This window comes from Athene cunicularia, assembly GCF_003259725.1.
Source record: "Athene cunicularia isolate RWA chromosome 5 unlocalized genomic scaffold, athCun1 chr5_part1, whole genome shotgun sequence".
Lineage (NCBI taxonomy): Eukaryota > Metazoa > Chordata > Aves > Strigiformes > Strigidae > Athene > Athene cunicularia.
The window spans coordinates 42,894,687-42,918,904 of record NW_020799101.1 but is presented as its reverse complement, the minus strand read 5'-3'; the positions used below and the strand labels follow the sequence as shown (position 1 = coordinate 42,918,904).

Below are 24,218 nucleotides of genomic sequence, written 5' to 3'. Positions count from 1 at the left end.
GAGCGGCCCCGGCGCTGTGGGGGGGTCCCGCCGCCTTCGGGCCTTGCCCCCAGCAGCACCCTGGGGAGGGGCTGGGGCAGCCCAGAAGACCCCAGAGGCAGCAGTGGCGTTAGGCAGTGTGCTTTATTGCCGGCTGTCACACTGATGGTTGGGAGAGAAAGCACAGTTAGCGAGCACATCAATAAATAAAATAACTTACAATAAATAAGTAACCCCTCCCGGTACCTCAACAGGTGGGGCTGTGGTACAGACTCAGCAGTAGTTACAGGATTAGGTTTAAAATAGCTCCAGCGTGTGTTGAGTCCACTCAGCTTAGGGCTGCTCTAAGCTTTGGGTTACCTAGCTCTTGCAGCGGGTTATGAACAGGAGGAGCAAGGAGGCTCCCAAGGGAGCAAGAGAAAATAAGGTTCCCCAAGAAATAACTAGTCTAACACAAACTGAGGCACAGACGCTGGGCTAGACAAAGCATTTAGGGCTGTGGAGGCCAAACTGCTGAGCTAGTTACCACTAATTAACACAATGAGATACTACTTCTTTTTGTAGCTGTAAGGGCTACACTGTGATGCTACAACAGTGACAATATTTACAAAAAAATTACCCAGGACTTGTCAGATAACTGCTTCCTTCTCCCTTAGTGCTTCTGCCCACCCAATCCCAGCAGATGCACCTTATGTTTGCAAGACATAACACTTGTGGCCAAGGAATTTAGAATTATTTTTTTTTTCCCTCTCTCCTTCAACCCTCCCTTAAAACTCCCTTTTCCAAATGTCCTTCATATGCTGTGGGAGGCCTCACAGAAGGGAACTCCTCGGTACAGCAGAGGAGCCAGGCAGCACCATGCAGTATGTACTCACTGCAGTCTGGCTTATTTGCTGTATTTGCTTTGGTAAGTCTTGAACACATGGAGGAGGAAGCAGAGACAAGTGGCATGGCAATACCCAAGCCTTTCATTTCTAGGAACTTCAGGAATTTCTCTACCTTTGATCCTATGCAGGTGCAGCTTTACTGGGAATAATTATAGTGGAGCATGAGTGCAGAGCTGCCACTAGTGATTTAACCACTCTATTGTCTAGGCCAAGTCTGAACACAGATACACAACAGAACACTGGCAAGTGGCCTGCACTGCTCCAGCACCTGCTGAACTGTGAGGGAGAGCCTGGGTGAGAGAATACCCAGCTATTTCCAAGTGGAGGCCAAGCAATTGTCTGCTGGCTGGTCTGGCCTGCCAGCAGAGGGTAGCATAACTCTGCAGCTGGAAATACCTTCTGCAGAGGAGCTATTCCTGCAGGAAACTGGAGCTAGGAAAAAGGCAGAGTTCTTCCTGGGAAGAGATGGGTGGGCTTGGCAACAGGAACTGGCACAGCCACACGCACACTGGTGATGTGGACAGAACCCATGGTCAGAGCAGATGCTCTGGGAGGAGGTGCTGTTCCTCCAGTGGGTTCTGGAGAAACCCAAGATGGGAACAATGCCCACCCTCACAACCTTCAGTTTTCAGATGAGTCTGTCTCTTCGTTAGAGCCTTCACTCTCAGCATCCATTTTTCGACGATGGTGTAGAGGTTTCCAAGGAGAGTTAATCCTGGGTGAGTTACGGACAGGCACATTAGATGAGTCCCCGCTGGAGCTGGTAGGACCGGAGACGGAAAGCCCTGAAACCCGAGCTACCCTGAAAGAGAAAAGAGAAATGTTAGTCAGCCTAACTTGTCATCTCCAACCTTTACTGTAGCAGTTCTGGAGTGAACCTGGGAGGAGGGCTTACAACCAACAAAAGAATGGAAAGATGTTCACAGCACAGAGGGGGAAACACCTTGCACTAGTACCTACCAGGCTCACTGTGTGAATCTTTCTTCCTGTTAAAGCAGACCTTCTGAGCTGAGCCTCTGTCCTTCAACACTCCTAGTTTTCACCATTCAAACTAAATTTCCCTGCTCACTAGAGACTGCTGCTTCCTCTAGATCCCTCTTTGAGGCACCCTTCTCCCCTCTGTTTCTGAAGCCTTTCCTAAGGATTTTGTTAGCTGCGCCAAGGCACCCTAAAGAAAGAGGCTGTCTCTGCTCAGGCAGTAGAGCAAAGGAATAGGGACAGTACTAAAGCCTTCCTTAGCATGCTACCTTTAATCTGTTGCATTACCTCCTACTTTAGGTAACTCCACTTACAATTTCTCAAGCTCCTGATCCATGGCAGGGTCCAGAAACAAGTCGCCTTTATCTGGCAAAGCCCCTGGAAAAACAAAAGGAAAGTATCAGAGCAGAATTAGGCTGTTCATTTTTAAAGAAAAGTGCTCAAGCTATAGCAGCATCCAAAATCTGCCCTTCAAGGCAGAGAAGACTCTTCCTGTTAGAGAAACAGACACTGAATGTTGAGGATCATAGACAGATAAAGAATGATGATCCATATTCTGTGTCCTTCACACAGGCTGTAGCTGAGCTCAGACTAAACAGGAGGCACTCTCAGTAGTCTCATGTCTTGGAGAACTTGAAGAGCCCTAAGGACTGGCAGTTTCCATTCACTGTGCAAAACTACTGAGTACTGACTATCAGGGAGATGACAGTCTGTCAACTTCTTCCCTCTGCTAATTGCCCTATACAGTCACCAGTCCCAGATCTGATCAGAGCAACAGATAATGTTGGTTGTGCCACAGCCTGAAGCATGCACTGTACCATCCAGGGAGGTTATCCTTCCGTGCCACCTGCCTTTGTTGTGGTGCACTGAGCTTGGGGATCAAAACACGCCACAGATGTAAGACTACTGTTTTCCTTGCAATTCAGGAAAGTCAGGCCTGACTCCAGTGCACATTAAGTCTACAGGAGTAAGTGTGGATAGACTGGGCTCTAGTGTTGCTGGCTGTCAGTGAGAAAGACTGGGCCAGTAATTAGGTACCTTCTCTCAGCATAAAGTCAGCGTGCTCCTTTTCATGCTTTAAACCCTATTCAGGATGAGGGCCATGGTGTCGTTCAGGACTGGAACAGCTGGTTGATCATCCTTGCCATTCTCTGAAAGGACACTGGCACCTCAGGAAGAGCCCAGAAAGGAAGATGGGGCTCTTAGGAAAGCCCTCCTTCCTAATTCTGTAACAAACTCCACCTTGTACAGGCATCATGGGAGGGTGTGATCAGCCAGCACAGCGATGACAGGAATTGCCTACCACAGCCTGGATGGTGCCACTGCACACCAGGACAAAAAATTGCTTGCTAATCCGTACCACCAGTGCAGTGAGAATGCTCTTGTTTTTCAGGAGACCTGAGCACTACACTCAGTACTTTTGGGAAGGGCTTTGTACTCCCTGTGGGGACACAAGTCTGGTTTCTGGCCCTGGCACTTTGCTGGAGAGCCACTTGTCTCAAACAGGCAAGCTGGCAGCAGCCGTCAAAAACATAGCAAATTAGAACCAAATTAGACCAGAACCCAGTCCCCCGTTTTTTTCCAGTTCTAGTCTTCCCCTCCTGCAAATGAACAGGAAAGCCTGGCACCACAACAGTGTCAAGAGGTCCAGTGAAGGGCTCCAGCCTGCTCCCTTTCATAGGTTCAATTAAAAGAATAAGCAGCTAAAGCTTAACTTGTTTCTGCATTTGCAGAATGCCCATTGAGGTCTCTAGGGCACAAGAATTACTTGGGAGAGTCAGTAAACAGCACTTAAAGGATTCACGAATCAGCACTGACACTGGCGTTAGGCTGCGGATTCCAGTCTGCCTGACAAACTCATCAGCGGTGCCCCAGCCTGAACGAGCTGCTCTAATCCCTACCCCCATTCCTCAAGGGGGGCCAATGGCTTTGTGAGACCAGAGAGAAGGCAGGCATCCTGACTGAAAGTTCCTTTGCCTGAAACTGCCCTCGCTGAAGGGCTTTGGGGAGCCTGTGATCCCCTACAGACCAAAGACTATTGAAATCACCCTTCAGGAGAGATTAAAAGACACCAGGAAAGAATCCTCCTTTGCTTGCCAAGACACTAGCACCTGTCAGACTTGTGGCTGCTGCCCCTCCTCTGAGAGAGGCCTCGGCAGAAGGCTGGCAGAGGGCCAGGGGACGGGCCCACATTAATGGAAACGAAAACCCACACACTTTGTAGATGGTACAATGGAAGCTGTGGGCAGGAATTTTTTTCTGCTCATCTGTTTTCTTTGCACTCAACTATAAGTAGATTTCGTAGGGCAAAGGAAAAAAAAGATTTTGCTTGCTGCAATCCAGGCATCACCTTCCCCAGTGAATACACTGCTTCCTAAGCCTGTTTGCAGAGGGGATTGCAGGGCTGTGTTCTTGCACCTTTGATATATAATCTCCATGTTGCTGGGTAAGCAGCCATGCCCCAGAGGAGCATTAGCAGTTTAAATGGCTTGCTGTAAGGGGCTCAGCCAGGGAAGAGACACTTTTACTCTGACACACACCTGTGCAAAAGAACAAACCCTCAAGCAAGGTACACCTTTTCACTGAGGTTTGTCTTTGTAATAGAGTGACTGGCCTAGAAGTAGAGGGAGAGGATACCTACCCAAAGACAGAGAAAGCCTGAGTGGAGATGAGTGAAGGTGAGTGTTTGGGTCTACACACACACACATATATATACACCTCCTGGATACAGCCTTGTCAACAACAAAAAGCTACTTCTGTTCCCCTTTGCAAGAGGAGGAAGAGCACAAGCAAGACATACGGGGGCAATACAGAACTGTGAGTCTGCAATGTGTATGGTTTACATACTGTCCTTCGCCAGTGCGACACTTTGCTTCCTTGCTCTAGAACAATACTGACCAGCACAACATGGAAACAAGCAGTGAGATGCTGCTTGGTAATTCCTCTGGTTCCCACAGCAGTCTAGTACAGTTTGCGTTTTTCAGATTTTTCAGCAGGCCACAGATTATTGAGATCACACCGCCTTGAGGGAAGATGGGGAAGAGCTGGGAAAGACTGGCCTCTGAGTCTTTAAGCCAAGGAGGCAGCAATGGTTTTCCCATTAGGTGTACCTCCTTTTCTTGTAGATGAGAGCAGTCACTTAAAATCTGTGAGAGAATGAAGGGCTAAAACATAGGATGGGATTTCACTTCAGTACTGTTGACAACAGCCAGCCACCTTAGTTGTCTTTTGACCACCTCTGCCCAACCTTTATAGTTAAAAGGACAATTCTGCTAAAATGATTAGCTACTGAAAAAGTAAAACACTGCAATCTTAGGGCAGCATTTCATATTTAATTTTATCCTTGAAGAAGCTCCACAGCTTCAAGCAGACAGTAAGCTACAGTGTTATGTTTTTAAAGTTTAATCCATCAACAAAAAGATGAAAAACTTTCCCTCACTCTCTTCCTGACAGTGTAAAATCTGGGGCATAATGACAGAGGGAATTCCACAGAGGTGCAGAATGACTAAAAATCTAGAGCTGTACCCCTCACAGAATTCTTACCTAGGGCTCTGTTGATGCCCTGATCCTTTGCAAGTGCCATAAGGAATCCATAGAAGGTCAGTCTCTGTGCACTACTCAACATTTCCTTCACAAGAGCAGAAGGTGGACAGCTAGGAAAAGAGAGACAAAGAGGTCATGTCTTTTAAATTATTTTTTTTTCCCCAAGACCCAGCTCGAACTGGAGACATTTTACCTTTTACCTGTTCTAACACTGTCAAGTTGCCCTCACTCAGTTTAAAACAAATAGCAACCAGCTTGCTTATTTAGCATTGCATCTGCCCCCCATTTGCTAAGCATGATGTTTGAGCAGCAGTACATCCCTAGGAGCAGTCCTACCTGTCTCCATTCCAAGGACACAGAGAAAAGCCTAGATTCACTCAGAGGCATAAAAATCCCAACTCTTAGCATATTCTTTCAAAAATCAACTGAGAAATCCTTTCTTTTAGAAGACAATAAACTTTCATAAGGGTTATTATGTTGTTATCACCCTTTTATCAGTAATAGTCATCCAAGATGCATGAAAACCTCTCCAATTATAGCCTAAATATGTCAGAAAACAATATTTAGGTGGGGACTGAATTGACATGTCCCTTTCTTCTACACTCACTTTAACCCCTGGCCCTGACTTCTAAGCAATAAATATCACTACAGGGATTCTTGCTCTTGCCTAACACTCCTTTAAAGAATTTCACGCAAAATAAAACTGCCTTATAAAGAGGAAGTGTTGAACAGCCCATGATGTAATGGCACCCACCCCCACCACCCCCACCCCAGGGAGATGTGGGTGTGGGCTGGTGACCCCCCAGGCAAAGGTGGTTACCAAACCCTAGCTGAGGATTGAACTACTGGATGAAAGGCCGGGAATGGCTCCCCGAACAGCGCTGTGCAGAGCCTGACCTACCAGATGGGCCCAGAGTATCCTTCCCATCTGAAGCCCTTGGGACATACAGGGAATGTAGAGCTTTTGTTATTTAAAAGAACAAAACAACCTGGCATCTCCATGCTGAGATATTTATAGTACTGGACAGTACTGACAGCAATTCAGCAGTAATTTTGTGGATCGCAAATTTGGATTCAGGCACCTAAAGCAGGAACAGGTGAAACTTATGTCTCGAGTCTTTTTGTGGATCTAGCTCAAGATCTTCTAGCAGGACATGTGCTTGTTACCTTCAAGAAACTATGAAGAAAGTGTCTGTCAAAGCTATACAATAAGGTCTGGTGTTGCTCCATCCCCTGCTGAACAAAGGCTAGTCTTGTGCCTGGGATCCATACCTGGAGACTAGCTCCCTCACCAGCTCGGGGACAGACTAGCAGTGTGATCTTGTCTAGGCTTCAAAGTCCATCCACCCCAGTGGGCCCTTCCTATGCTTCAACACCCATGAACACAACTGCACTTATTTCCTCTAGTTAACTCATGATGGTAGCTAGACCTCTCCTTGATGAAAGTGTCAATGCAGAAGTAAGAAGGAAAGCAGAGACACAAATCAATCCATGACTTCAAGAATCAGCTCAAATCCCATGTTTCTTAGGTCCAGGAAATTGTTTCCTTTGGTTAAAACAGTTCAGCTATGATCTCTTCCTTCATACTTCTCCAGTAAGATCTATTTGGGAGTTACAGCTTGTTCAAAGTCCTGTATTTCTTCACAGCTCCAACCTTACAAAGGATCTCCAGAGACATAGACTTCCAATCTGTTTTGGACTCCATTTGTACCTGTATTTTGATCTGTCACACAAGGACTCTAGGCACTGGTAGAAGAGCGATGCCTCTACCCCATCAAGTGGGCTGCAGTCATTTGGGGACTGGCGCTGCCGATGTTGTCCAGAGGATGATGTTGGCACAATCACAGTATTTGGATTCTTACCAGCCAGTAGATCTTGATAAATGGCAGCCACACTTTCCAGGAACTCTGAAAAGACAGGAAGAGACTTAAAACTCAGGGCTATAGCCAGCAAAGCATCCTCTTGACCTACCAGACCTGGAATTAACCTGTCATTCCCTGCTCTGTGTAGTACATAGCACCAACAGGAAATAAGCACAACACTACAGCATCCTTCACATTCAGATCAGATATTATGCAGGCACAAGCAGCCATTTCCATATAAGTTGTTGGCTTCTTCCTGTCAGGATGATTATGAGAGGCCACTCACTCTGTTGAACAAGATTCTTCTCAAGGAATAGAGGCTAGCTAGAACATGGATAAAACAGTAGAGCATGAAAGATAATGTCAAGCAAAAAACTAGTCTGCAAAGTCTAAAAAGTTTTCCCTTCTCCATCTCTTGCCACTGATTAAGAACTCATCCAAGTTGGGAACAAACTATATGGAACTGCAACAGGAGGAAAGAGAGCAAAGTTAGTCAGGGCTCCAGGCTGTATCCCAGCTTGTCTCTGTGCTGCTCCAAAGTAAATATAACACGGGATCTAGAGGAAGGGCCAGGGCAGGTCAGGGCTAGAGCTGGCAGAAAGCCTCTCCCCAGGCTCCTCATACTACCCACTGTTTACTGCAAGAGTCTAATTTTAAACAAGTTTGTTTATGGATGTGGTCAGCAGTTTATAAGTCTAGATTCCATTTGGAGTGGTTTGCATGTGTGTGGGTTGGTGGGAGAGCATCTGACAGGCTGCGTGTGTGCATTGTGCCTGAGTGAACAGGACAGGGATGGGATGTTTGAGTGTGTGTACACAAGGGCCGGCTTGTGAGGACTCCAGTGGCCTTTAAGTCCCGAGTGAATGGGAGTGTAATGCTGCGCTTCAGGCGGGTGGAGAGGAAAGGCAGGATGTCCCCAGGGCCTGAGGCTGTGCTGAGGTTCTGCAGCTCAGTGGAAATATTTGTTATATCAGAGAAGAAAAACTGTCCAAACACATTTTCTGTCCCTGGCTAAAGAAATTACAAGCCTGGTTCTGCCCAACCCCAAATCACCATTCTGAACTATTTTTCTTTGATGAATTGTCATGGGTAATGTTGCAATATGCACAGGGGAGTTATAGGGAAAGTATATACACAGAGAAGTACTGAGAAAAAGAGATTTTTGTATGAGGGATAGCAGCTGACTTCTAACTGCTAGAAAGATGGGAACTGACAGGTTGGATCAGAACAGCAGGCCACCCAAGTCTACTCTCTGACCACAGACTGTGCTCCACCACAGCTTCTAGCCAGCATCTCTCAGTATCCAAACCTGGCTCCTTTTGCCTGGGCAAGGCCACTTGTGAGCTACATCCATCAGAGGGAGCTAGTTAAGTGCGAGTGGACAGAAATCCATGGGCTTCCGTTGCCTTTAGAATATGCTTTATCCTGCAAGATGAGTAAGTGGCACCCTAGCAGCCCTCAGTGCCAGGCAGCATATCTAACTTTGATAAAGGAAATCCTTCTCTCTTTGTGCCCACTTAAGAAGTTCCCTGAATGGTATTATCTTCCCTCAGCCACATTTTAGGAGGGCTAGGACAATCAGGCCAATATATTTTAAAGCAGACTTCCTGTACAGAACAAGCACCTGAACATGGATCCAAGTTTCTCCCCCATATCTCCTGAACTTTAGTTTAAAAATACCTGGGGATTTTTACAATGTATATGTGTGGGTGAGCATATGTAAATACAAACACACAAACAAACAGTATTTGAGTTGTACTTTTCCTGTCAAGAATTTTAAAAGAAGCACCCCCTCTAGTTAAAACTCAAACTGGGGGAAAGTGGTGGAATATGACCAACAATATGAAGAAGGTAGATGGGGATTAACTGCTCACTTTCCCTCCCAACTAAGGGCTCTCAAATCAAACAAGAGAGGTGATTCTTCATGGGACAGGTGGCAGACCCGTGCAATGCCTTCCCAAAAGGTGCTGTGAAGGTTACAAGTTTATGTGATTTCAAGAGCAGGCTGGAGAAGCTCTTGGGAGAGGAATCTACGGGGGGTTCCTAAATCCATGGAAACTTTACCCAGTTCAGAAACTCTCCGAGTTGAAACCAGCTCATAGTTGGGTGAAGAACTGTATTCATTTATCCAGTTCCTTTTCCTTTCAAAGCACCAGCTGGTAGGCTTTTCTTATCCTGTCTCCAGCAGGGACCAATACTGGAGGCAGAAATGCTGTACTAAGGAAAGGAAATAAAATGTTTCTAGTAAAAGTTAATTGTTAGGTGCTAACATGTTCTGGATAAAACCAGAAATTTAAGTCTCAAGGCTAACACAAATACATCCATAAGCCATAACAATTACAGGTATCTTGTTATTCACAAAAATCTGGAACCTCCTTACAAAGCCTACTCTCTTAGCATCAATAATGCCTTTCTTCAGTAGATTCCATTATGTATATATTTTCTGTGAAAAAAACATACCCTTACGAGTTACAAAAAAGTGCAGGGATTGGGAAGCTGTAAAGTTGTAATGCTATACTAGCGGGTGAAGTCAGCAGCTTCGCAGCATTTACCTGAGTAGTAGAACTGGATCTGGAAAGCAAAAAGGAAATCAGAGAAAGACATCAGGCAATCCATAGCATCATCCATCAGCACAATCCTAGGAAAAGATGAGAGAAGCAGTTTAGCATCTACAAAAGAACTAAAGTCTGTAACCAGGAACCCCAGATCTAGAGAAAGTGCTGCGAGGGAGCTACGTGCAACTGAGGATTGCTAGTGGCTTGGCCCAGTGTAAGAGGTTACATGAGAGTAATAGGAACACCAACTGCTGCATGGATGTGGACACCCTAATACCAAATGAAGGCATCTTAAGAACCTGCAGCAAGAAGATCCTCAGTGTCAATGCTATGACACCCTTCAGCTACAGGGGGAACAGAGCAACGTGACATGGATGTCAACTGTTCAAAGCCTGGTAGATGTGATGGAATGAACACTGGCATAAAAATGCTGGTTCACATGGCTATACAAAGGGCAACTGTGCTACAGACAAGACAGTTACACAAATATTAAACTGGTGTGAGAAGAATGAGACATGCTATTCCTCTGTATACCAGAGTTCATCAAACTGGGATATTTTCAGATTCATAAGGATAACCGTTCTTAATTCCCAATCTATACTCAGAGAAACTTCACTGACTACAGAGAAAATAACACTGCACCAACAATCAGCTTTCTTATTGCACAGTGTGAACATCCTATCCTCCATTCCTGATGAATGAATTGGTCTCTTTTCATATCTATCAGGTCTATCATTCATTTGACTATCAGGTCAAATTTCACAGAAACTGAAGACTACTCAGGCCAGGGACAATGTCTTCTTTCTCTCTGCTAAGCCCCAGGTGCATGTAGAGAGCTACATGCATCCCTGTTTTGAAACATATTTCATGAACATGGAAAGTAGCAGCCACAGGCCATAAGGATGAAGTATAAGAGGTAGCAAAGTATTATACAACTCCTCCTTTCAGGAGAAAACTCATGATTTCAGAAGTACGTTAAGACAAAAACATTCATAAAAATAAAAACAAAACCAATGCTCTGGTCAATGCCACTAGATAAGGATTAAAAGGTCAGTCTGTGAAGTGAGGAAAATCAAACTTGGGCTGATCAATGACAGGTCAGACTGGAAAACAGAAGGAAACACTCTGATGGGAAAAAACAGAGTATTTGGACAATGTTAAAGAAAGGTACTTGGTATTTCTTTTCAAGTGTGTGCAGGTCTACTGACCCTGTACAGTCAGTATTTGGCATATCATGTCATATGAGAAGGATCAGCAGTTCATTATAGCCAGAGTACAGGTCACCTTGTAAGACCCTTTTGAACATAGGGCCAAATGCAATCCGTGGACCAGCTCCTGCAGCATTGATGGTCTAAACACACTGCTAGGGAAACACTGTTCTGTCTCATGTAAAAGGCTCCAGGGAGCTGTGTGGGAGGCTGACCTAGAAGAGTTATAGGATCTTGCAAGACTTCCCTGCCACTCAGACCAGTTCTGTTCACTGTGGCAAAATCAAACATGTAGAGCAGCTTGAATTAATTATCTCAAAGAAGAAAGACTGGGGCTAAGAGGGTCCCCAGGAGAAAAGCCAGTATTTAAAACAAAACCCTTTGAAGATGTCAAAGTGCTTCTGATTTATTTATTATGTTCCAGAAGCCTCCTCCTCCTGCTGTCTAAAGAAGCAGTAGCTTCAGTTCTTAATTCTCACTAATAAGCATGTTACTGAGATTGTCAGTGGCCACATCAAGGAAATGGCTTTGAAGCTGGCAGGCAGAGCATCTTCATCTCTCAGGCAATACTGCTCAGCCACTGGCGTTTCCAACCACTCTTTAAGCACTGGAAACGCGATGGGCCACATCACTGAAGAGCTGCACTCCTTCCTTTGAAATGATGGTCTGTCTCCCAGATACTCTCAAAGCACAAGCTCTGAAGCTTTTGCCAGTACATTTCTCCATCCTGGAGAAGCAGGAGAACAACAGCGCAAAGGGCTTTTTATGTATTTGTTATGCAGAGAGACAATACTCTGTCACCTTCATGACAATCAATTCATTTCACTTGTTAAATCTAAAGCTATGGTCAATGGCAGTGCTCTGCAGCACCAAGTCCCAGTCACTTACTCAGAGCAGAGCACAAGGAAGTAGGCAGAGGTGTGAAAATTTGCTGGACATTTCTTGCTGTTAAAGACAGCAAGGAGCCTCTAAGGAAGACTGTACGGCACATATGTGATGGAGGAGAGTCTAAATAGAAGCAGGTGCACTCTGGTGCTGGGTTACTGACTCCACTTGGCCCAGGAGTCTGCACTCCGGAAATGTTGAGAAGTCTTTAAATCCAATACAATCATTTATGAGGAGATTGACTGCAGCTGGCTATTTCCCCACACAGCCAGCTGACTGAGCAGTCAGGGAAGCGGGGAGAGCATCACAGGCAACATATCTGCATCTCTTTCCTGAAATATCTGGCAAGGAGGGAAGCCTAGCCATGGACTGTAACCCAGACAGCAGGACCAAAACTGAGCACAAAATCTGAAAGTCTGAACTGCATCTCAAAGGCATTCATCAGGTAGCTGATATTTCAAGGGATTTTTTATTCATTCTTTCTTGTCCAAATTAGACTTTAAGCCCTCAGGGGCACAAAGTATTTACAAAGTTAGGCACTCAATGAATAATGAAAATCAAGGAGAAACTTTGGAAAGCACTGAAGAAAGATGCCTACACTTGAGGGACTCTGGTAAAGGGTGTAGTGGTCTTTCAGGGTTCAAGTGGGTTTGGCGGGCACGAAAGTCTTGCTACTGTGCCAATGGGGAAACTTTATGATCTACTGATTGCGGTTAAAATCCCAGAAACCCAGACTAGACAGGATGTCCCCAGGACAAACTCTAGACCAGGCAAGTTGAAAGGACTTTTACTGTTCTCTGCTACCATTAAAGGCTAACTGACACAATCTGTCTTAAGGCAGGCTGGCTCAAATGAGCCTTCAGGGACTTGGTTTGTTTACTGATACATGGAGGCAAAAATAAGCGGAACAAACAAAGAGGGCAAGATCCATACTATCAGGCAATCTTTTAACAATAGGGGTACAGACTTGCAAGCCCCACATCCATTAGCACTGATCAGTGCAACATAAGCTCCCATATGACATAAAACGGCATAGGACCTGTAAACTACTCAGCTCTCACTACTTAAATGTGGGCAACAAGTTCCTTGTGTTTCTATTACAAAAGAAAAGTCAATACTCAGGTACATGGTATCAAACCAGAAAAATCCCTCATTTTCTGTCCTCCTGCAATTTCAAGATTCAGAAAGCCAAAAGGTGTCTCTGAAGATCAAAGGTATCTCTGTAGATTAAAATCTTCAATCTGCTAATAGCTATAACACTTTGAAGAAAAAAAAATCCAAGAAATCTCACAGACACAGATAGACTGGTTCTTTTTTGGGAATGACTTCTGCACTTGTGTAGCACCAGAAACAGAAAAATGGAGCTCTCTGGTGTCATGCGAATAAAACCTACATTGTTGTAGCCTCTGTTCTTCTGCTCTGACATTTTCTGATCTTACTCCCACTGTTTGTTATCAGTGCATAGCAACAGCTCCTGGATGAGTGGAGTGCACCGCGCTGTGAGATCATCTCACTCACGCAGCACTGAGACTACGACGACGACTGCTCTCGTCCCAGGGGCGCCAATAATTACACAGGTCCTGGCTGTATCAGTGAATGCTGTGGCCACTTCCATGGCTACTTTATTTAATTCCTTTCCCAAGCAAATTAGCAACAGAACCACTGGGGGTGTGTAGACTGAAGGAGGAACAATGTCAGTAGGTTTGCATTCATGCTTTGCAAGGATTCAAATCAACAGGTGTCGGAAGACAGACTTCAGAGTTCACCTCTCTAACTGGCGGAGACCAAGGAGGACAATGGGAAGTGTAGACCAGAAAAAGGACAAGAGGGTAAGCAACAGTTGGAAGGGAAGAGAAAGATGGTTCAGAAATATGACAAGTTTTACTAAAATTGTTCAGATTAGCTGGTAAGGGAATAATAGCAATGTGTAAGTAGATCTCTAGCCAGCCAAAAGTAGGAGTGAGGTCATCCCCACCTGAGCCTGGGTGCCTCTGCCAGAGATCTCATTTCTCTCCAACACCTGCTCCCAAAGCTGGCTTGTCTGTCTCTACGGCACACGCACAGCAGCGCGGCAGGCCCCTGAATGGGGCCTCTAGTTTACAACAGCCTTGTGGATTAAATTCCTTGACACAAACATCATAACATGTGTAGATATGCTGAAGTCTCCTTTCATGCACCATCACAAATTCTTGCTAGGCTCAACTGGAACCCTATGAAACACAGACCAGTGCATGGGACTGGTGCTCGTGTACCTCTGTGAAAGGAGGCAGCAGCTATATCCCTGCCATAGGGTTAGCATTCTTAGTCTGGCACTGGGGACCAAGCAACTGTACTCTGTGCAGCCTCAAAGGCCCACTGATAAGGTAGAGGGAAAAGTGGTGCTCAACTTTTAGTTTGAATTGAACCAACACAGCTTTAACTGCAGTTCAATTCAGATAGCAGCATATAGGAGCCAGGGAAGAATTCAGAGAATCAGCCAAGTGGAAGTACTAGCAGATGGATAACACTTGTCTTTTTCGCTTGCCTTTCTTAATATAATTTTCATGGGACTCTAAGGCTAAAGAAAGATAACAGAATGACAAATAGAAAATTAGGACCTTTTCATTATGGAGGCCATGAACAACATAGGCAGCTGTTAATTCCTGATCACATTTGGATCCCGTTTCCAAATGTTGTTATCTGGGTCCATGAAAAAAGTTAAATTTCCATGCCCCCTCTGCTGAGATGGCTAGGAATGAGCATATTATATATGTGTGTGTGCACGTGCACTCCTCCTGAGATCTGAACTGACCCCCGACCCCAACAGATGCATATACCTTATTACATTTTCACTATCAGATAGTTAATAATCAACTGCCTGGGCTGGACTGGAACCAGCAAGCACTATCAGTAAAAAAATCTATATCCCATTATCAGTGCCCTGAGCCATCTATCTGCTTTAGGCCTTGTCTAGATTAAAATAAAATTTCAAACAGATTAGCTACCATGTACTTAACCAACATTCTTTAAAACACTGGCAATCCTTCAGAGGTTAGTACCTTTTAAACACGATCAACCATAGGAAGCTGGGGCGAGGGGGAACACATTTTAAAAATGGTAAACAGTATTTGAAATCATGTCAGTTAAAAACACATTGGCTAATATTCTTTTATATGCAACTCATCTTTTGAACACAGAGCCAGCAGCAGCATTCTGCACAGATATTTCAGTCTCTGTATACCTTAAATATACACCCTTTCTCATTGCTAGAAAAACACCCAGTTCTTAACCTCAAAACATGGTATTTCCTTTCCCCAAAATCTTAAAAGCTGAAGGTCCCTGTCCAGACCTTTACCCACAGATCTAGTTCCTAAGTCCCTGTGTATAGGACTGATCTTGCCTTAAAAGAGAGGATGAGGACCCACCTTGCTGCTTTCTGAGTGAGTTCCATTGGGAAGTCAGGGCAGAGCAGCTGCAGCAGGCAGTGGTATTCCTGTGCTGTCAGCAAATCTGCAGGAAAAGAGAGTTGAGAACATTGTAATTCTTTTACAGGCTGTTCCCTCCTTTTGCTTCCTTCCTAGCAAAAAACCCGCAAAACCCCCTTATATTCCTTTATATTCTCAATTCAAGTAGACTGGGTGACAACAACAATTGTCAATGACAGTAATGACAATATAACCGCTCCCTAGATCCTCACAGCTGGGCTCTTCAGATGGAGTTTCCAGCAAAGACAATCAGAAAGAGCCCTGATAAAGGTGAGATGCTGTTGGAGAGACTCCCACAGAGAAACTGGTAACAGGTAATGATTCAGTGTGAAAAAGAGGTAACCAAAACAGGGCAGTTTCAAGTGAGAACACAGTCTGGTTTGACTTCAACATAATCATGTGGAAAAAGGAATAATTTCAAAGTTGCTTAAATTTGCTGAAATTCACTGGCACAGTGACATTCACCACAATACGCCTGAAAACCATCCACAGAACATCTGGCAGCAGTAACAAAGGCAAACAAGGTTTTTGGGTTGTGTATGGAAGGTTACAGAGCATAAACCACAGACGTTATTACTTTTGGTAAGGCAGCTGGATGGTCCCTCTTGGAACAATGTGTACAGATCTGGTCACTGTATTATAGGAAGCACAGAACAAAGATCCAAAAAACACAAGAAACCAATCAAATGATTCATGTTTTAGAGAGCAGCTTTGTGAAACACTGGTCAAGAAAGGCCTCTGTGGTTCAGCAGCAGGAGTCTAAAAGAGGTGACTCTTAGGGAAGTTTATAGGATCCCAAGGGAATGGAAACATACTGATGTCAGAAAGCCCTACATGATTGTATGTTCATAGTCCAAAAGGCTGTGGACTGGAGCTAAGGAGAAGACTAGCTGAACAGCAGCAATTTTGATTACTTCTATATACAGAAGAATGCAAAGTATGGAAGAAAGAGCCAGGGGTGGAAGTAGAGCCAAGCAGTAGTCAGGGAGGGGATCCAAAGGGCACAGGCATTAGGACTGAGGTACAGAGCATGAGCTCTATTGCCACAGACACATCTTAGCCTTCCTTAGGCTCCCATGCATTTGCATGGAGCAATCAACCTTGTCCCAGATGACAGTCACAACGTCTCTGTACCTCCACTCCTCAAAGCCTGGCAGTTTGACAAAAGCCAGAGAAAGGGAAAATATTACGCCTTTGTCAGATGCTTCAGCAGGCAGGTATGCAGTATCAAAGGGACGTTTCACTGTGACATCCAACCCAGCCAAATGTATATTTTCAATGCTGACTAAAGAAATACTGCAGGAGGACTGTCACCAAAATGGAGTGACAGACTTTTCCTTTACCTACATAATTAGCCAGGGAAGCAGAGGAAAGATAGGAGTGAGCTACTATTTTTCTCTTCAATTCAGCTGAAAGACATTGTTGTCAGACTCTCTGACATCCATTATAGACATTCCAGAGTGCCATACATTACTGCTCTTGGGAGGACTTTCTATCTAACGAAGCTCCTTAGGTTTAGGGTCATGCTATGAAAAGGTGATTTTGCTCTGTCTGGAAGAGCCAACTCTGCAGTCAGAAATCTCCTATAACACAAGGAAGTCCCAGCCTGTGCAGAACCATTGCAGGGATTTGTGCGACCTATTTTACCATGTGGTTAGATATATCAGAATCTTTCTTCTTCCAAAATTTGAATGCTGAACTGAATTAAATTTCTGTGACTGCACTGAAATTAGAGAAGTTTGGGGAGAATATGGAGGGCACTGTAACTTCTTTGTATTGTAATTTCTTACTAAAACACAAATCAGAAGCTGCTCGATGTTGCAGATCCTATCTTGGTCCTTCAATTAGTGTGTATCTGAGCTTGGGTTAATGATGGCATCCACTGGAACGGTGGGGTTTTCTCCTGCAATATTAGCTAGTAAGTACCTTGAATGTCATCAAGGAAAGTATCACCAACTTTTATGTATAACTGCAAATGGGTATTATTGAAAAAGTCCCAGTTAACATGAGCAGGAAGATGCATATTTTTAACTGAATTTTCAGCTCACTATTTCTCTTTCATGATGCTACATAGAGGAAAGAAATTCTTCTTTGTTATTTTGTTAGAACAACAGTCATTTATAGCAATAGAGGTTTTGGTCCTAAGTTCTTAAGAAAACTATCTGATTATGTAGGGTACATGCAAGTTTCATAAAGTCATCTTCAACTGGCTTAGCATAGGAAGTAGGTTACAGGAAAACAGAGAAGTTTGGCATAAAAAGGCTCTTTTGAAACAGACATTTTCTCATCATTTAAAAGGACAGTATGAACCTCTTACAACTACTCTTCAAGGCTTTCTAAATCTAGCTTTAAATAATGCTGGGCATTAAACTTCCAATCTTTGTCTAAGAAGTCTGCATGTTGGTCTGAAGGACTCACACCATTTAGAAGCTTTATGCAACACTCAATTTACATTTTTTGTTTGCTTAAGTTCAAATTCCTATTTATGCATCCTTACACCTCTAGTTCTGCATTATTTTCTCCTTTCATTTGTCAACAGAACATTATAATAACCCTTTCTTCATACTGTATCTTATTCAATCTATTTAACTGATACTTAAAGTTAAATCTGTTTATCTTACTCTCTACATCCCTCCCTACCTAGCCCTGTCATATCTGTTGCTCTGCTTTGATCCCCTTTAGATTTTCACAGTGATGTCCAGCAGTGTACAAAGCATCCCTCATGCATTCAGAACAGACAGGCTCTAGGAGGATAATCTGCCCACTTTCATCAGCGAAGCCCCTTTTCATTAATTCTGAACATTAGCCTTCTCTTTTCTCCCCTTGAAGGTGAAGGAGTTTAAGGTTTTTTTGAAGGATGAGGTTTCCTGAGAAAGCTGCACTTTGTTCACAGTCCCTGTCAGGTTGCTAGACAAAAGCAGCTTGATAGGGTAACCGGGCCCTAAGCAAGCATTACTTTTGAGGCATAAATCTCCCATTTGCTGGAAATAACATACTTGTAAAACTTATAATAATTTATGCTGTCTTTTTCTCCTCCCTCTTCATACCAAGTCACAGCATCATCCTTACTCCTTCATCAGAAAACAATGAAACAACATAGAGCAAAAGCAGAAGTCTGCTCAAAAAGACTTTGGAAAAGGGTGGCAGAGATCCTCTCCAACCAGCACATCAGAGAGCGAAGTTCATTGTCAATAAAAGTGGAATTAATTACGGTTTCAATCTTTGAGCAAATGGTCTATTTAGATGGGAACTGCACACAAAGCTGAAGTCGTGCAGATAAATTCCTCCTCCAGAGAAAGGAGCCCTTTTGCTTCTTGTGCCTGGAGAAACAGCACCAAATTAGTCACTGAAGTATGCAGGCAGACTCTTTTAGGCTGCAACACATGTCAGCCTGTGGACAACCCAGGCGCCTGACCAATAAATCATATCAATTTCTCAGACTACAGCTGGGTACCTATTACACAGGAAGGGGGATCACCACAGACCTTAGGAGGTGTCTACAGTTTGCCGTGATGACTGTTTTCCTGTTCTCTACAGCAAGGTCAGTGAAGACCATGCAGAAAATTACATTTGCCCATGCACCATATTGTCTGCCAAGAGCTGCTTGGAATAAACAAGGGCAGTTTTGGTGCATGACCACATTGCTCCTTCCTGTCTCCAGGCCACAGCTGAGTAAATAGTGTTCAACACTGCATGATGAAGAAAGAAAGAAAGAAAGAAAAGAAAGAAGGTACCAGTCAGAATGAGTGAAAACTGGAATCCACAACTGCTACTTTGGTTGCTACCACAAATTACTGTATCTCAAGTTCCAGTAACAAATGAAGCAAATCACAGAGAGTTTAAATTTGACCCCACAGCACAGGGCAGTGAGCTATACACACTCTACCAAGCTCTCACAGTGGAACAAACTTGTTCATACCACATGCTTAAGGATGGAGAGAGATTGTAATCTGCATGTTAACCATGTTCATGTACAGCTGCAACAAAACGCTTTGCTCTTCTACTGCAAATCAGCTAATAACAAATTCCAAAGTGATTTTAAAACAGTAGTGCACTAAGAAGGAGCCAGGAAGCTTCACAGAGTAAGTACAGAAAAGTCAAGTCATACAGCTAGAGTTGCAGAGGAAGTACTTTAACTGTTCAGTCATAATTTTTGCTTTACTGGTCTTCAAACTCCTGCCCAGCCTGTAGTGCTGCTGCCACCATTGTGCCACTAGCAAAATCCCGACTCTTCCCTACAAATCTCACCGTCTGCAATTACTTTATTGTCTTTTGGTGCCTGAGGCAGACTCTTCCTCATGCTTCAGAGGCAGTGGATAAGGAAGTTTGTTCCTGCAGTACAGTCTTAGAAAACAAAGACCGCTTTCTGGATAAAAATGGCCTACCTTTGAGAAGCATGAAGGTAGCTGCTTTGTAGTTGCCTGGCTTTTAAAACACATACTGTTTTTACCAGCTTCTGGTTTGTATGTGGCTGACAGATGGCACCTGACCCCAAGCGACGCAAACTCTAGGAATGCTAAATGATGCGTTTATGCTGCTGTCAGTGTCATGAATGAAGTGTAGACACACCTGAGCTATCTCTAAACTAGTTATCTTTCATACTGACAGCAGCCTAGCCACAGAAGCCTGGAGCTCAGTGAAGGCTGTAAAATCTACCCAGGAAGCCAATAAATATTTAGGACTTAGCCTGAATTGCAGTCATTGCTGTTGTATCTAGGCTGCTTTCAGCACAAGAAGTAGCTAGCTACAATGCTGTCACAACACTGTGACAGCTATAAATATGCCCAAAGCAGTAGGAGAGTATCTACTGCAGCTGGTGTATGAAATCTGCCCCCAAAAGTCACATTAGTAACTTCCCAGAAACACAAGGATTGCCTTGATGAATATACATTAAAGTTCCCTAATCCCATCGACTTTTATGTAGAATCAGTATCCAAGCAGGCTCGAGCCCTGGGCAATGTAGCCTTCACCTTTGGATTAGGGTAGGACACAGTTTCCACAGGTTGCTTTTCTACCACAGTCATGAAATCATTCAAGAGTCATAAAGTCATAGAGCTGTAAATCAGTCTCCTGGAAACAAAACAGAGATCAGCCTCATAAATAATATTTTTTGAAGTGCTGGGAGAGTCTTTCCTGGCCTTTATTTCTTTAATGTTTCCGGTATAATAAGTATCACATCCTTAGGATTCTCTCTATATCTATGCAAGCTTGCAACCTTGTAGAAGAGAACAAAACCAAAAAAAAGCCCCTAAAAATAAAAGTCTAGGTGTTCTTGTGCTGTCTATAGGAGCTGTGAATTTACAAAGAACTGATTATAAACACAAGTGTTGATAATAATGCAACTTCACAACTCACATTTGGCCAATAGGCTATGCTCTGCACATGCCTTGTTCACAAGATACCTATAGCCTCATTCCCTCCATATACACAGTGCTAAGAGCAAAGAGAAAACCAAGAATTCTAGGAAAATCAGTCCATGCATAGGACCTGAACAGCAATATACAACTGTGTAAAAACCCCATTTCTTCCCAATAACACTTTCTGCTCTAAAAAACTATAATTTTTTCTCCCCTTTCAATTAATCTTTTATAAAATTTTGCACTGATAAATTTTATGACCTAACATGAAGAAGATCTGTTTCTGTTACTTGAGAGAAGTATTGTTTAAATAAGAATTTGAAACAAAATAAAAACATTCAAGGCCTGTTTCTTTGACTAATTCGCTTTTTCCACTGATGAGAAGAGATATAAAATAAACAGAAACCAGATCCAGAATGTGCATTTGTCTAATTTTAAAAATTGATTTTTCCTTATTTTTCAAACAAACAAAAAGCAAAACAGCAGGTCACGTAATTATCCCCATAATTTGAGATGGAGAAGGTTAAACAAAGCTAAACTAAACAATACCAAATAAGCACTCACACACTTTCCCCTTAAATTGTGTAAGCATGTGTACAGCATAAGATGTGTACAGAAGGAATCATTCTGCTCTTGAAGTGTACAGACAGCTCCCACAATCATTAGAAAATAGTCTTAAGATCATAGGAAAATCAGAAGAAAATTGAGAGAGACCCACTTGTTACTTTTAAGTGACAGGAAAGTGTACTAGAAGCCAAAGACTTCTTCCAGGTTAGCTCAAAAACAATTTCCTTTTTAAAGGAAGGTTTTCTAGTGAATAGTTTAGAGAGAGTAATGGTCAAATCTATTTCATGGATCAAGGTAAGAATTTGTGCTTTACATGAAATCCTGGACATCAGTAGCTTTAAAAGACTATGTGGCTTTGTACCAGTATCTGGCTCAATCTCATTAGATACTAAAAAAAAAAAAAGTTTGTAATTTTAATTATGGATGCATTACCTGTGCTGTCCTGATGGTGAAGTTCAACAAGCAGCTAAGCCAATCTAAAACATAACTCCTGCTGAAAGGGGCAGGTCTCACTCCTCCCTCTTGTCTATCCTTTCCACTGACTTTGTTGATGGCCACATGGTTCTGAACCACCCCTTGTACCAGCTCTGGCACTCAGCACGGCCCTTGCTGAGAAAATTCAACTTTTTTCCTGGGCTAGTGAATTGAACTGACTCTCAGAAGTATTTGATGAAAGCTCATGCAAAGCAAGCTGTGGAAGAGCATAGCCAGATGCAGAGAAGAGAGAAGAAGGTGTAGAAGGAGAGCAGAACCTCCCCGCCTCAGCAGAGGTAAACTGTTAAATGGGCTCAGGTAATTCCCCACTTAAGATGTTTTGATTCTTAAAGTCCAGGATGTATGCAATGCATTGCCATAAGATTAATGATCCTCCAAATGAAAAAAGTAGGTTCAGCTTTACTGGCTGTACTTGCATCCTATCTGCTAAGATGGTTTGTGAACACTCTGTTATCAGACACGCTTTTTGGCATCCTTACTATTCAAGCAGGCAGATCAGTTCAGGTTATTCACAAACACCATCTACTTTCCACTGATAGCATTAAGGTCCTCCCAGAACAGATCCCAGGGCATCCTCAGGAAAGGACCCCAGAAGACTTTGTGTCTGACGTGACAGCAAAAGCAGACAGGGTAACTGAAGAATGCACAGAGTTGCTAGAGTCTGGCTCGGGGTGCGGAGGGGGTCTTCCAGAAGGGTACTCACAGCACTGGCTGCACCCTAGATTGCTTCTCCTGACTTAGGAGAATACTAGCAAAATCCTGCCAGACATAAAGGGTGGTGCTGCAGGCAAGCAGTCCTCACAAACAAGGTGTTTTGCACTCTACAAAAGGAGCATGGCTGCAAACAGCAGACTTAGATAGGCGATGCCTTTTGACAACAGGTAGAAAGACTCAACATGATGTGAAAAAGCAAAGTGACAAAAATTTCATAAGATTTGCCTGGAACAACCTGTCAGACTCAGGACAAATATAGTGGAGAGCTAAGCAGACTGACCTAAAAAGATTGTTGGGAAGTGCTACAAGAAAGAACAGCTAAAGGGGATTAGCACTGTGGTTGAGCAGAAAGCTAATTTTGAGGCACTCAAAATCTGGAATCTGGATAGTTCATGTGAATGGTAAATTCACTGCAAAGTGGGTTTATTATGGACAAAGGTCCAGTAGCACCATATTTTGAGTGAGTTAAACATTTTTAAAGGAGTAAGATCCTCCGTCCTCTAGTTGGTGTGACTGTTTTTCTGCCCTTTGATCTTGAGCTCTTTTATCAATAAACCATTTGCCAGATTAACAAAAGCAAAAAATGAATTTATACAGAACTGCTCCAATTCTATCTCCAAAATCCAGAATCTTGCTGCATATATAAACTTTAATCATCCTCTAGTCTCTTTCAAATTCCCCATAATTATCCTTCAGTATCAACTGTTTCATGTGGCAGCATTACTTCAGCTTTGAGTGAATGTTACTCAGGGCAGGATGAGTTGTGCCAAAGGTACAGTCCAAGGCTATCATCTGGCGTGCTTATGTGGCTAGCATGGCACATGCACAAACTGAAAAATTTAAACTTTCATTAGACACATAAAAAAAGTTCTCAGTTCTCACGGTTGTAAAGAAAACATTCCAATAGTGGAAGAGTTTTACTGATGCAGTGTGGTATTCCTCAATCCACAGAGAGCCTGAAACATGACTCAAGTTTGAACTTTCCCCCTACTTTGGGAGCCTTAACACTATACCTAATGTTAACACTTCAAATTTTTGTTTTAACTATAGGATAGGACTATGAACAAAGTTGGAGCTTAAAGAACTCAGAGTTCCTGAAGTGCAAGAACAGCAAACAGTAAGAAAGGAGAAACAGCAACAACTTCTGTCAGTATTTCCAGAAGTAGAAAAGGAGAAGATGACAAACAGAAGGGTCTGGTTTCAATTTTTCAGTACATTATTGACTATACCAACCAAATAGTGGCTTAAAATTTATTTACTACGTGGATACCCAGTTTTCTCCATGCAGCTTGCTTTAACATTTGCAGAGATACTTCTGTGTATATTCTGAAGCACATATAATCCTAAAGATATGCTCAGCTCACTGAGTATGATCCAAAAGGGCATTTAGTCTTCTCCAAAGGACGCAGGCCTGAAGCAAACAAAGAGGCTAGTTTTGTGGACTACAGTATAAAAATGTATGACTTCCCCTCATGTTTCAGAGGCATTAAAAAGCCAAGTACAAAATGTTAAGAATGTCCTAACATCTGAAGTTAAGTGTGATTATAAATACGCTGTATATTCTTGGGTAACTGTAAGCCTACGGAACAGCAGAGGTCATGTCTGGTAATTCTTGGTCTGTAGGTAGCTACGAGGGAAATGACATAATAAGAGACACTTTAATTTACCAAATATAGGTATAGCAAAACCAAACTGAACAAAACCAACACAAGACTGGCTCTTAA

The 24,218-nt window shown here is 43.2% G+C and overlaps 1 protein-coding gene across 2 annotated transcripts in view; it reads right to left on the bottom strand.

The window, feature by feature from the left end:
• Window positions 1-104: 104 nt before the first annotated feature.
• The window catches only part of C5H11orf49 (chromosome 5 C11orf49 homolog), an 84,974-nt gene continuing 60,860 nt past the window's right edge, over window positions 105-24,218 (bottom strand). For both annotated transcript variants that reach the window (XM_026849553.1, XM_026849552.1), the window contains exons 4-9: window positions 15,302-15,386; window positions 9,802-9,887; window positions 7,099-7,294; window positions 5,388-5,497; window positions 2,159-2,222; window positions 105-1,668 (exon numbers count right to left, since the gene is read on the bottom strand). In XM_026849553.1, the coding sequence (XP_026705354.1) occupies window positions 1,488-1,668; window positions 2,159-2,222; window positions 5,388-5,497; window positions 7,099-7,294; window positions 9,802-9,887; window positions 15,302-15,386 (722 nt within the window). In that variant the 3' untranslated portion in view covers window positions 105-1,487. The remainder of the gene's footprint in view (window positions 1,669-2,158; window positions 2,223-5,387; window positions 5,498-7,098; window positions 7,295-9,801; window positions 9,888-15,301; window positions 15,387-24,218) is intronic.